Source organism: Rhea pennata, chromosome 1 (assembly GCF_028389875.1).
Source record: "Rhea pennata isolate bPtePen1 chromosome 1, bPtePen1.pri, whole genome shotgun sequence".
Classification (NCBI taxonomy): Eukaryota; Metazoa; Chordata; class Aves; order Rheiformes; family Rheidae; genus Rhea; species Rhea pennata.
Genome location: NC_084663.1, coordinates 125,607,437 through 125,621,035, shown reverse-complemented (window position 1 = coordinate 125,621,035; position 13,599 = coordinate 125,607,437). Strand labels below are relative to the sequence as shown.

At 38.2% G+C, this 13,599-nt stretch overlaps 1 protein-coding gene across 1 annotated transcript in view; it reads left to right on the top strand.

Annotated features, from left to right (window-relative positions):
- The first annotated feature begins 1,316 nt into the window (after window positions 1–1,316).
- SYTL5 (synaptotagmin like 5) overlaps window positions 1,317–13,599 on the top strand; it is a 61,185-nt gene continuing 48,902 nt past the window's right edge. Inside the window, exon 1 of the mRNA XM_062574044.1 lies at window positions 1,317–1,435. Within this exon, the coding sequence (XP_062430028.1) occupies window positions 1,317–1,435 (119 nt within the window). The remainder of the gene's footprint in view (window positions 1,436–13,599) is intronic.

Below are 13,599 nucleotides of genomic sequence, written 5' to 3'. Positions count from 1 at the left end.
TGTATATAAAGTGTGCATGCCTGAAAGTGCAATGTGTATTCATTCACATAATTTCTTTTTATTAAAAAAGATGTCTTAGAAGTTGTACCTTTTTTAATACAAAACTCAGTGTTTACTGAGACTGTGAGGGCTGGATGTTCCAGCTAGCCAAAACTGTTCCAACTTGACTAAAAGCTTTTGATGTCTTTTAAGTAGCTTCATGGTGGCTGTTTTCAAATAGAGTCAAATTTAGTCCTTTAATATTGGCTATGATTTCTTTTCTCTTTTTGGTTAGGAGTTGCTTTCTATATAGAAAGTATAAAAAGTATAAAGTGATATTTATCTCGCTTCTGGGTGTCTACATTTTAATCAGTTGTTCTAGGTTTCCAGTGTATTCGGTGGAAGAGAGTGAGCACTTGTAGGACAACATGTCCAAAATTAAGTGGCAACAGTAACTGGATAAATTACTCCTTAAAAGTTCCTGTTACTCTTCATTGACTGTAAAGTGAGTGTAACGGGTGATGGGCTGAGACATAGGCGTTCACTTATCGTTAGGTGAATCCTACCTTTAACACTGTTCTCTGCTATCCTTCCTTTTGTTAATTTGTACTTTTCTCTGAAAGTAATCTCATAGAAATCAATAGATTATTTTTTCCCCAGATGCTTATTACTGTAAGGATAGCAGTATTACTGGTATTAAGGATAGCAGTGAATATAATCATTTAAGTGTATCGCAATAGGAAGGTAATTGCAAATTGTATTGCACCGGGCAGGGCTCTCATGAGAGCATAATAATCATCGATTAGAGAATAAATAAATAACAGCATTGAGAAAACAGGATATAAATGGTCCCTGAGACAACCTGGTGGTCTACAAGGAGTAGGCATTTGTTTTTTACTATCAAACCGTTAGTGGATTTAGCTTTTCTTAAATCAGAGCCTGACGATATGCCAAAATCACTTCAATTTGTTTTTTTTGTTTTTTTTTTTTTTTTGACTTTCAGATAATTTGAAATAAATATAACCAGCTCTTCTGTGACTCCAAACTGCAGTTACGCCAAGGAGTTGATTCTAACACTAGTTGTGCATATAGTCCGAAAACCTACAGTGTGCCAGGACACATGGGCATTTTGTGACTAAGAAAATGACTGTCGGCTTTGGAGAAGAAATAAAAAAGAAGCCTTTATTACTTGTGTAATTGGAACATTTATTGAAATACCTCTTGACTGTATGAGTCTTGTAATTCTGCCAAAAACATGCCTTTGGACCTGTGTAGATAAATAATTGGAAGAATCGTTCAGACAAAGCAGCCATTGAATGAGTGTCTATTGAGGAATCATGACCAAGCACTTGGAGGTCATCAATTTGTCATTTCTGTTGGAACATGAAAGGGAAACAATATTGGGAGTATTGAAGAGAGATGAGTATCTGAAAAAAGTTGAAGATAAAAGGATAAGGTAATCCTTTTTATTATTATTTTTAAAACCACAAATTTCTGTGATTTAGGTGTTCTTGCGGCCCCCTGTGAAGATTTTTCTGGATGCCCTGGGGGAAGGATGAGCATTGGGTGATGGCACAGTTGTTTATGTTGGTTAGGTGTTAAAAAGAGAAAAATGCTTGCTAGTGTCCCTAAATAAATGCATGATTGCAAAATGTCCATTACTTCAAAGAAAGGAAGAAAGATAAAAGATCAGAAACTTTAATCCTAGGTGCTTCATTGGTACATGGAATTACTGAAAGAAGAATAGTTATTTTATTCTAGTAATGATTCCATATAAGGCTAATCTGCAGCCTATTGCATATGTATACTTCAAATTAATGACATTTAGAACTACAGTATTGCTTGAAAAGTTGTCATTTTGTCTTCATAAATTTGTATAACACTTAAAATGTAATGAAAAATGATTTAATGAAATCCGATGACTTACTCTAAAAGTATATCCAGATTGTCTTTATTGATTTTACTACTACATTTAAGATCCCACAATTCCTTTTTCATATTCTCCAATGTTCAAGTAGCCTCAAAGAAATGAAATACATAAGCTAGATCTGTGCATATGTGTCTCATGCAAGAATATCTTTTAGAAACTAATGATGTGTTTCAGTAAAGAAGGTAGTTTAATTGTTTCTGTGGTACAAGAAAAATGAAATACTTCATTTTGTAGTTAACAGGTTCAAAGTGTCACTGAGAGCTTAATGCTTGTGCTAGTAACAAGCAAAAATGGACAGCAAGGGTTTTTAAATTTAAGATTCTGTCGATTTTGCCCAGTTTGGCTAATGTTACTGCGTGTGAATGCAAGATTTTAATAAAGCTCTTGACCTTCTTTCTCTGAGGGGAGCTGTATGCTCTGCGTCTTCAGGGCCGACTGTAGAAGACTGGCAAGTGTCACAGGGATAGCATGCATGTGCCTGTGTGCAGGAGTTCATGCAGTGTGTGATAAATGCAAGATGGTGCCTTTTTTGTTTCTCTTGCGATGGTTATAGGATGAGGAGGACACGGGGGAGAGACTTCATTTTTCCAAACAACTTAGTAAATAAATAAATAAAAATGAAGAGATTAGGTATGGCTCTCAGAAGACACTGAATGGGAAAAGTAGAGACTTAGGGGCTGTTGACAGAGTCCGTATGTTCTTTTCTGAGAAAAATGGTGAAACTGAAAGAACAGTATGTGGAGGCAGGCTGAGTCAGGTGTTTCAGATGATGTCTCAAATTCAGTTAGTTAATCTAAATACCAGTTCTGCAAAGTTATTGTATGCTTTTCCAGTATGTTGTTGCTGCTCCCTCTCTTTTCTTAAAGTTTTTTTTAAAAAGAAAACTTGAAGTTTTCTGTTATGTTGGTTCTGAGAAACAAATTTAGCATGATTGCACAGTACTTACTGATGGCAAGGCTGGTAGGTGCAATGATGCTAGGTGCAAACCAGCATTTACTAGTTTCTGCTCGTGTATTCCAAAGTCGGATTGTGTTTTGGTTTGCTAAAAAGCCTCTGAGACAAGTGCATTCAGCAGCTACTGAGGCTTCTGTATAAAACTGAATTTGTTAAGCCAAGCAAAGTTAACCGCCAGTTTTGGAAGGAAGTCTTCTTCCTTTGAGATAACCAAATCTAAATGCAGTTCCTCTATTGATGTGCAGTCTGTTTAACTGAGGGAATACAGTGGCTCATCTAAGGAAGCAGGCTAAACCTGGCTTGCCTTGCTTAGTGCAAGACTGAGAAGGAAAGATGTTTCTTTATAGTGGTAAGAGCAAGTTAATCATTACACTTCCTTCATGGTTCTTATGAATATGAAAACAGAAGACCAGGGAAGAGATTTGTTTGTTTTGAGCATTGTGCATAGCTTTGTTAGAGGGTAAGCATTGCAATAAAAGTATTTCAGTTTTCTAAGGCAGTGGCCTTGGAAATGCCAGTAGTCATCTGTCAAAGGCTTCTGTATTAAGTGCACCAGTGTGTCAGGACATTAGCTTACGAAACTCCACAGAAGCCTTTCTTTTCTACTACTGTTGTCTCCCAACCTCAGGTGGAAAATTGAAACATTTGTTCCTTTATGATCTCTTAAAAAACATACTTACCTGCTCTTTTACAATACTGGAAGAAGTCACTCTGCCAAACCTACAGAGTTTGAGAACTCAACGCAGCTTTGGAACATGTGTAAAGGGACAGGTGGTAGAGGCTCATCTGTGTTTTTCCACAAAGCAAAAGATTTCCTGAAGATTGAAAAATTCAGTCAGTCTGAAATATAATGATAATTAGGAGGAAGTTCTTGGAAATAACTTGAGATGTGATTTGGTGCTCATACATCCTTCTGGCACCTATGGAGATCAGTTGGTTTTAGATTCACAGTATACTTGGAGAATTGTCATCAAGTCATCAAGTATCTAATAATGGTGGAATGTAGTCTATAAAAGACTTCTAAGATGTTCAGACTATAAAGAGCTGGGTGGATAACTCTGTTTCCTGGGGGAGTTCATAATTTTTCTTTCTGCTTGCAGCTTGGCAAGGATATGGCTAATAAACTGTACTTACGGCTCATAAGTATACTTCAGAGAAACACGTGTTGTCTTTGGAATGCCATTTGGTGCAATCTGTCACGTATTTTTATTGAAGTACTTTGCAGAAGAACAAGTCCTTTTATATTTATTTTCAATGCATTCTTCATTCTATCAAGATGCTTACTCACATATTACATCGAAGATTTTTTTTTTAGAGTGTATTTCACTCTTTCTGTATCTGTCTGGACAATTATTTTCTCTGTTCATATCAATCTTCAAAAGCCATTGTAACTTGAAAGGCTCTTTTTAGTCAACATGAAAGCACTAGCAAGTGTAGGAGGATATCCCAAATAGTGGAATTATTAAGAGTTATATTCATGATCACTGCTCATGCTTGCATTCTGAAGTGCAGGTGGCTGTTCTTGTTTTTTTGTTTGAGCTACAAATATTTCACCTTCATGTGAGAAAAATACAAAAGGCAGCAAGTACTCTGTCTAGTTTAGCAAATACAAGTAAGCAATGCTTTAAATAAGTGTTAGGGTTTATGTTCTCAGCTTTCAGCATGCATTTAGTATTACTAGAAATCTTTCTTTAAAGGGAATATAAATCTAAAGGAATTACTGGATTACTTATGCAAGCGAAAATCTACAGTATTGGAAGCATTGGTCTACAATGCTTTCGACATCATTTCAATGATAATCAATATTGTTTGTTTTGCTAAGATTATGTGGGTCAAAGTCATTAAGTTACAAAGAGTTAAAAAAGCTAAAACCAGTAATACTGACTATCCTGAGAGTTAAACAACAGTGTAGTTGTTTTAATGGTTGACTTGCTCGGAGAAATTTGCATTCAGAGAATGGCAGTCAAGACCAGGAACTGAAATGTGTATTTTTCCCCATCCTTTCACTGTTTTTAAATAATTTTGTTCTTTTATTAAGCTTTTTCTGAAAACCTGTATCACAGTTAATGTGTACTGCAACAAGTCATGAAATCAAAACTAAATCAAAGAATGTATTTGCTGAAAGGGAGGTGTGCTGTGTTCTAAATGGGCTTCATCTAGTTGTTGCTGGTTTGTTTCTGTTCCAGCAATAGCACTGCTATGTCCACCCCAGCTGTGGTGTTTCACAGCGAACTTGTTTTGATGGTTACGCCATTCTGGATTGGGAGTTATCACTTCACCTCAGTATTAATATAGTACCACAGAGCGAAAAAAACTAGGTACACTTGCTGCTAATGTACATTGGTTTTTTATCTTACCTGTTTTAAAATAGAGAGGTCTTTACATAGCAAAGCTTTGAATGCTATGCTTTTTAAAAAAGGAGACACCAGTGGAATAATTTCTGGCCTGAGGAAAAATGGAACACACCAGAATCTTCCAAGGTCAAGGCTTTGCTGTGATACTACTTGAATCGTTCTCTCTTTTTGTTGCCGGAAGTTGTATAAGGATCTCTCCAGCTCCAGTTCTGTGTTGTCAGGGGAAGTTGGCACTTCTGTCTTTTCTACTAAATAGATGGCATCACCCTGTTGATCAGCAGAGCTTCACAGAGGCAATTTAAATAACTCCCTTACAATATAGCAGAAACTGTTAGCATGGCTACCACCCTGTGGTAACTCTAGGCAAGTACTTCAGAAAAAGTTTTAAGATTTGAATCACAGGAATGGAAATTGATCTATCTGCTAATTATACATTTGGGCCTGTTTTAAGTGCAAAATGATTTGTAAATGATAGTGTGATAGTATGATATATGGTCTGTGCTCTTGCAAGACTACCTATAAATAATATTTTAAGGAAAGAGAACCTTATATTTAAACGTATTATTCATTCATGAGCATAGAGGAAGAGAGGAGACTGGCAGTTATCACATTTGACAAGTATCCTTACATTTAACATATTGGTACTATTTGAACCAGAAATTTTTTCAAGCAAAAGTGGTTCCTATTGCTAGTGCCCTGAGGGTAGATGCCTGTCTTGCTCTCAGCTGTTCTTTGAAAGTGACAATCTTCCATTGGTGAAATAATTAATGACTTTTCTGATGGTGATTCAGTCTCCTATTCTTGTACTCTGGGTACAATTGATTTTATTAATGCTTAGTAAGAAACCAACAAGCAATTTGGTTTTCCTTTTTCTTTTCTTTTTCTTCTTTTTTTTAATCTTGGTGACAGTTTCTAGTTGGGGGGGGAGTTATTGAGAAAAAGGTTAATCTGTGGAAGTCTATGATCATTATACTTCCCAGTATGATTTCAGTTCACATACCTCCTTTCTTTCTGTTCTCTTGCCTCTGTTTTCTGCCATTCATTAATCTCATTTTGTTTTCCCCTTACTAATTCATTCTTTCACTATCATCAATATACCTCCCTATTCAAATATTCTTAAACAGTTTTTATAATACATATGATTAAATAAGCAAAATGGGGAAATTTGTGCTTATAAAAAAGGATCTAAAAAAAAGTTCAGATATTGAGATTTTTTAAAATCTTTTCGTGACTTGTCAATACAATAAACTGTTACTTTCTAGATGTTTTATCAGACAGTGCAGGAAGTTTGTTTCCATTTTGAGGAGGTGCTGGGAATCAATCTGGGGAGGGGATTTCGTTTCTCCCTCCGCCACCAGAAGAATGAATTTCTCAGTTTCTGCACAGAAAAATTCTCCTGTAGTATCTCAATTAACAGGTGCACATTTTCAGATGAAGAACACGGGCACTCATCTGTACAGGAAATATGCCTTTCTTAAGAACAGGTGCAAGACAGAAGAAATTTCAACTTTCTGAACTTTTCTTGCTTAATTCTTTAGTTTGTTGGGGACAGTGTATTTCTACTGCATTTTTAGTAATTTTTTTGAACTCTGAAACATATAGAATCACAAAAGAAAATTGAAAATACTTAAATTCTGCTGTTCCACATCTTTTTATAAGAAAAAAAGTTTCTGAAAATAGAAAACAGGGGAGAGAAGCAGGAGACATTTGAAAAATTAAACTGAGGAATCATGTGCATTGTTGCAGTCAGTAGCAGTGTTTTTCAGAAAAAGAAAAAGGAGTTAGGTGAGGCAGAAAAGTTTCAAAATAAAAAAAGAAAAAAAAATCCAAAATTCTACTCAAATGAAAAGAATGATTTTGGAATAAAAGAAAGTTTTGGAGTAAAAATGATGTGTCTTTTGATAGCTACTTAGCAAAATGCAAAACATTTTTGAATGAAAATTGAATTTAATGGGACAAGTCGGAGATGACAAAATTTTCTCTTGTAATGGCTGGCAAACAATGAAGAAGTATTGGATATTCCATACTTACCTTTCTGTGCCTTGCCAAAATGGGAAAATTTAATCAGGATTGTTAAAATCCTGTGACAGAAGAAATCTTACAGAGTAAAGGAAGTGGTGGCATTTAGGAAGTGATGGAGCAGAGGCAGTCTTGCCTCTTGCAGCAGTATATCTATTCTGCTTTTCTGAATTGGAGGAATGAATGTTCTCTAGTGTTCTCTGTATGTTCTTTATAACACTAAGAAAAAATGGCTACGACATACGTTCCTATTGCTTCTTCATCTCTGCAGGATGACAGTGGTTGGGGGCTATTCAGCCTCTGGAGGCCACATTCGAGCTTTGATGCTTGAAGGTACAGTGAATGAAATGAGGAGGGAAGAGTCAGGCTCTTCCCAGGCCTGTCCCTTGCAGCCACTTGCAGGCTGAGGGCGACACGGCCAGAAGTTGGTGCTGCTTGCTGTTTGTTGTTGTGGTTTTGTGGAACTGAGGTCCTGACTGCCTGCATTTTTTTTTGTTGTTGTTATTGTCGTTTCAAGGCACTGACTTTTCATATTTGCTTTTTAGATGGACTACTTATAGAATCTGAATTGGTTATCAGATTTTCTGTAGGCTAAGTCATTTTCTTCTGGTTTGCTATTTTGTATGGACATTTTATACACCATCTAGAAAGGCTTGGAATAGCTTACTCAATGTTACCTGGAACATTATTTACTAGGACCAAAATTTGTCTTCAGTGCACTTAAGCTATTTTCTCTGAAAGGATGGGGATCTTAATATAGCTTTCATATTTAAAAGAATGGGTGAATATTCTGCTGTCCTTGGGAGGAACAAATTTCTTCTGAATAGCTATCTTCTTTCAAGCAGCTATCATAATAGATCCTTCAGAAACTTCACTTTGTTAACTTGGCTTTTGCTGATCTTTTTTCTCATTTGTATTATGAGGAAAGGATTGATAAAGATTAATCCTTGTTTAATATATGAGATTAAAAATATCTAACTGCATGGTTTATTAGATTTCTTTAAAATTAAGGAGAATTCAAATTTTATAATGGTAAAGGGAAATCATATGTTTCCAATATATTTAGTTCCCATATTGGAGGGTGAGGGTTAGAGGTAAGTCAGTCCAGCTACATGCTGTCCCTTTTTAGTGTTGTGTAACTAGTGCAGCTAGTTCATGATTGTTTAGGGATTGTTACGATGATGGATTATTTTCAGGTGACTCGCCTACCTCCTCCTACTCTTCCTGACCCTTTTTATATTTAATTCTTTATTTTCTAAGGCCTGAATATATCAGTCAATTAGTAGTCAATATGTACAGTCAATTCAATAAATGATGTAAAAAATCCCGAAGGAAAGTTCATATCCAGCATATCTGTCCATCTATAATTTGCTTGCTTAATTTTTAAATTTTTAGATATATTTATTTGTTTGGTTAAGTCAGTGGAGAAGGTGTGGGTTGGTTTATGTTACCTTGGTTTCCTGCAAACCCTCTAAGACAGCACTGTATTAAGAAAACAGAAAACAAGCACTTCAGAATTCATAGTTTAGGCAGATCAACTATCGTCTGAGAATTCAAAAAAATTGTATCAGATAAAGAAAGGAAATCACTGTAAGACTGATAACTGGAAAAAAAAAGACATCAAAGTGTCTCTGGAGTTTCTGAAATGCAGTGGGTTACTGTTGAATAGTTTTAAGCATAAATGAGCCCCTGGAAATAAATCTGGAAAGAATAATAAGCCTTTGACAAATGTTTAGCATTCTTATCCTTTTGAAATTGGAGGATCAACAATATTCCTTCTCTGAGTTACCCTGACACCTCGGAAGGTTCACATTGTTTTGCCTGCAGAAATTCAAGTCCTCAAAGGAACCGAAACTGAATTGTATGTGCCTCTTTATTTCTGTTTTATGTGATTGACCAGATCTTTGTAAAACTGAATAGAAAGTGTATCTTGTCTGTGCAAACCTTGGCCTACAGTTCTAATATCTAAAATGTCACAATTTGCACAGGAGACCAAGAGACAACGAGGGAAGGAGATGACCAACAGTCAACTGAGGAAGTGGTGGATCAGGCTGACAAGCAAAGTGGGAGCAGAGGAGTAGTATAAACAGAAAGTACCCTGTAATCAAGAAAGCAGGGCTGAGGGGAGCCCAGTTCAAGCATACCCACATAAATGAGGAAGTCTGTACTAGGCAGACCTATGGGAAATGCTCTCTCATCCTTTCTGAGAAATCAGCACACTTCGGTGCCTCTCTGTAGTGCCTGTATACTAATGCATGCAGCACGAAGAGCAAACAGGAGGAATAAAAGGTCTGAATGCAGTTCAGGGCTAAGATGTCATTGGAATCACAGATGTGGTGGCATAGATCACATGATGCTGCAATGGATGAGTACAGGCTCTCTAGGTAGGACAGACCGGGACAGTGAAGAGAGGGAGTTGCCCTGTATGTGAGTGTGCAGTGGGAATGTGCAGAGCTCTGCCTCGAGACAGATGATGAACCAACTCAGAGGTGCACTAGTGGGCAGACCAATGTGGGCAATGTTATGGTAGGTGTCTCCTACAGATCACCTGATCAGGAGGAAGTGGATGAGACCTCAGATAAGTAGAAGCCCCCCATTTGCAAAATTTGCTCCTAAGGGGGGCAGGTGACAAAGGATGTAGAGAAGACCAAGGTACTTGATGCCTTCTTCACTTCAGTTTTTGCTGGTAAGACCTGCCTTCAGCAATCCCAGGCCCCCGAGATCAATGGGAAAGCCTGTAGCAAGGTAAACTTGCCACCCTTGGTGGAGGATTGGATTAGGAAATATTTAAACAAGCTGGTTGTGTGCAAGTCCATAGCTCCTGATGGAATATACCCACAGGTGCTGAGGGAGCTGGACAATGTCATTGCAATGCCACAAGGTTGTAGAGATGGGGTTCCAGAGGACTGGAAGTAAACAAATGTTGCCCCTGTCTTCAAGAAGGACAAGAAGGAGGACCTAGGGAGCTGCAGGCTGGTCAGCCTCACTTCACTCCATGGGGAGATTATAGAACAAATAATTCTGAAGACTATTTTCAAGCATATGAAGGAGAAGGTGATTGGGTCAGTGTGGATTATGAAGAGGAAATCATTCTTAATCAACCTGATAGCCTTCTATGGTGAGATGAATGTCTTGGTGGGTGAGGGAGAGCAGTACATGTTGTTTACCTTGACTTTACCTCTAGTAAGGTTTTTGACACATCTTCATAGACAAGCTGATGAATTGTAGGCTGGATAAGTGGTTGGTGAAGTGGATGGAAACGCAGCTGAACTGCCAGGCACAGAGGGCTGTGATCAGTGACATAAAGTCCAGCTAGTGGCCTAGCACTAGCGACATTACCTGGGGGTCAATACTGGGTCCAGTGTTGTTTGGCTTACTCATCAGTGACCTGGATGAAGGGACAGAGTGCGCCCTGAGCAAGTTTGCTGATGATACAAAACTGGGAAGAATGGCTGATGCACCAGAGGGCTGTGCTGCCATTCGGAGACCTGGACAGACTGGAGAGTTGAGTAGAGAGGAACTTCATGAAGTTCAGCAAAGGCAAGTGCAGAGCCCTGGAAGGGGAGGAGAAACCCCTGCACTAGTGCAGATTGGGGTGCACCAGCTGGAAAGCAGTTTTGCAGAGAAGGACCTAGGGGTGTGGTGGACACGAAGTTAACATGAGTCAGCAATGTGCCCTCATGGCCAAAAAGACCAGGGGACTGCATTAGGCAGAGCATTGCCAGCAGGTCAAGGGCTCCCCCTCTACTCAGCACTGGTGAGGCCACATCTGGAGTGCTGGCTGCAGTTCTAGGCTCCCCAGTACAAGACAGACATGGACATACTGCAGTATCAAAAATGATCAAGGGATTGGAGCATCTCTGATGTGAGGAAAGGCTGAGAGAGTTGGTACTGTTTAGCCTGAAGAAGAGCAGGTTCAGAGAGACCTGCTCACTGTTTATGAATATCTGAAGGAAGATTGTAAAGAGGATGGTGCCCGCTGACAGGACGATAGGCAGTGGGCACAACCTGAAAGACAGGAAATTCCATGCAAACATGAGGAAACACTTACTGCAAGAGTGGTTGAACACTGGATTCAGTCACCCAAAGAGGTTGTGCAGTCTCCCTCCCTGGAGATACTCAAAACCTAACTGCACACAGACATGGGCAAGCTGCTGTAGCTGATCTTGCTTGAGCAGGGCGGTTGGATGAAATGATATCCAGAGGTCCCTTCTGACCTCAGTTATTCTGTGATGCTGTGAAAAGTTGCGTCTTCGTAGTTCAAATCATGATGTGGAAAGCCTGAATATTGAAACAGGCAATCACAGGACACCTAGAAGGAGTTATGGACAAAACTCACTGTTTACTGTTTCAGGTTATTAAAGGTAGTGTGTGTGAAATTGAATGGGATGGAGAAAAAATATTCATAATTTTTTGGTTTGTAAGGTACAGGAGTCAGTCAAACCTCGAAGGAAAGTGTCATGCACTGGGTTTATTTACTTCTGAATTGAACAGATGCACAGATACCTTATAGTGTGTAGTCTCTGAAACAGAACTGTCAGACGATAATGTGGGTTTCTCACTTTTAAAACAAGAAACGGGCTAACAAGGATTGGCTTATATAAAGCTGTTCAGAAGTTTGGTCATTTATTTTTAGATAATGTGTTAAAGAAGACATTTCATCTGGAAAGGAGAAGAAATCTGTCGTATTACTGAAGAAAAAGGGTTTGCACTAGGTCTTGATATACTTCGTTTAAGTCTTGCTGTGATATTTGCTAGAATTAGTTCTACATGCAGTTTTCAAAGCAATGCAGATATGCATTGAAAAGACTATACTAACTGGGAAAGCAGATTTTCAATGGCATTCTGTTTAGATTTACGTCTGTAGGGCTTGTCTTCTGTTTCTGTTTTCTCCATGAATAAACTCTGTTTAGAGCCAGTAGATTTGCTGATGTATTTATAATGATAAAATGTAAGTGACCATGTTTTGAAGAAAAGTGTATAACAAACAAAACACTGTAATGACAGGGGGCTACATAAATAGGTACTGCTTATGCATACAAGTCTTGGTAACAATGTATTTTGGAACCTTGTGAAGTCCTGCAAAACTTCATCTGTGTAGTTTTTATACTTGCAGGTAAAATCAAGACCACACAAGATATTCTGTAACTCTTGTCATACCTTGCTCTAATTCATTTATGTCATTTTAAGAATACTGTAAATATGGAATTTCTCTGCAATTATTGACATTTTCTATATCTGATAACGTCACTTTTGCAGACTTCTGCTTTTCATAGCATTGGAAAGATGTAGCATGGACAGGGAAGGAGCCCCTGCTTCAAGCATTTTGGCAAGTCCTAACTGTTCTTTTGTTCTGTGTATTTTAAAATATGACTTCACTGAGAAGGGCTTTGCTGAATGCTTGTTTTAGCAATAAAATGTGTAATAGTGAGTGCATTTAGTTGTAGGAAAACTTCTAAAGACCTTAGCAACATTTGGGTCAGTACACTATAAGTACACTATATTGTTCTTGTGGGTGCTATTCATCCCCCTAACACTGCCACATAGCATAAGAATTTTCCCTATTAATAACTGCAATGCATTCTTATTTATAGCTAGCTGTTTTACTGAAAAGATGTGACTTAATGACTAAGGATAATATTTATCTGAGAAATTAAGTGAAACCAGATGCATTTATTTGGCTGCCCTTCTCTGCTTTTTGTGCCACTGAAATATTTTTCCTCTCCTTGCCTGTGTTTCCAGGAATCTAGAAGGACCTAAAGCTTTCCGCTGCTTATCTTAAATTCTGCTGCTTACACTTCCTCCCTTAATGTAGCTCGTTCTGAGTGGATAACAAATGCATCATCTTTACAGGAACCTGATCCAGCTAGCTGAAGACAATGTCTGTGATACAGCTGACTTAAGAAATAAAATAGTTCAATGTTAACAACTGTTATCATATTGTCAGAAGCCCTGGCTTTGATGTTTTTTTCTTAGCCCGCAGATTCTGAGGTCTCTAAGGTTTCATTTTGAATGAGTGGGGGGGGGCAAAAGCCTCTGAGCTTGTGGAGATGAGGCCTTGAAGGATGATGGGCCTGGAAGTAGCTGGGGCAGTTATAATTTGAGTTCCTCCGTCTGCCATTGTGTCTCTGTGCTTCTTTGTGCTTGTGGATTAGAGCTTTTATCACATTACCTAACATGAGTAAACTGTTTTTACTGATTAAGGACATGCAGAGCAACTAACTAGTCAGGAAGGAGTCAGAGAGGATATTGTGTGGGGAAGCCAAGTAAGGCTGAATCTGCTTTACAATGTGTGCTTGTTTCACTTAGAAGTAACCTGTGGTTGTCACCTCTGCCTCTGTAAGTTAGGCCACATGTTTGAGT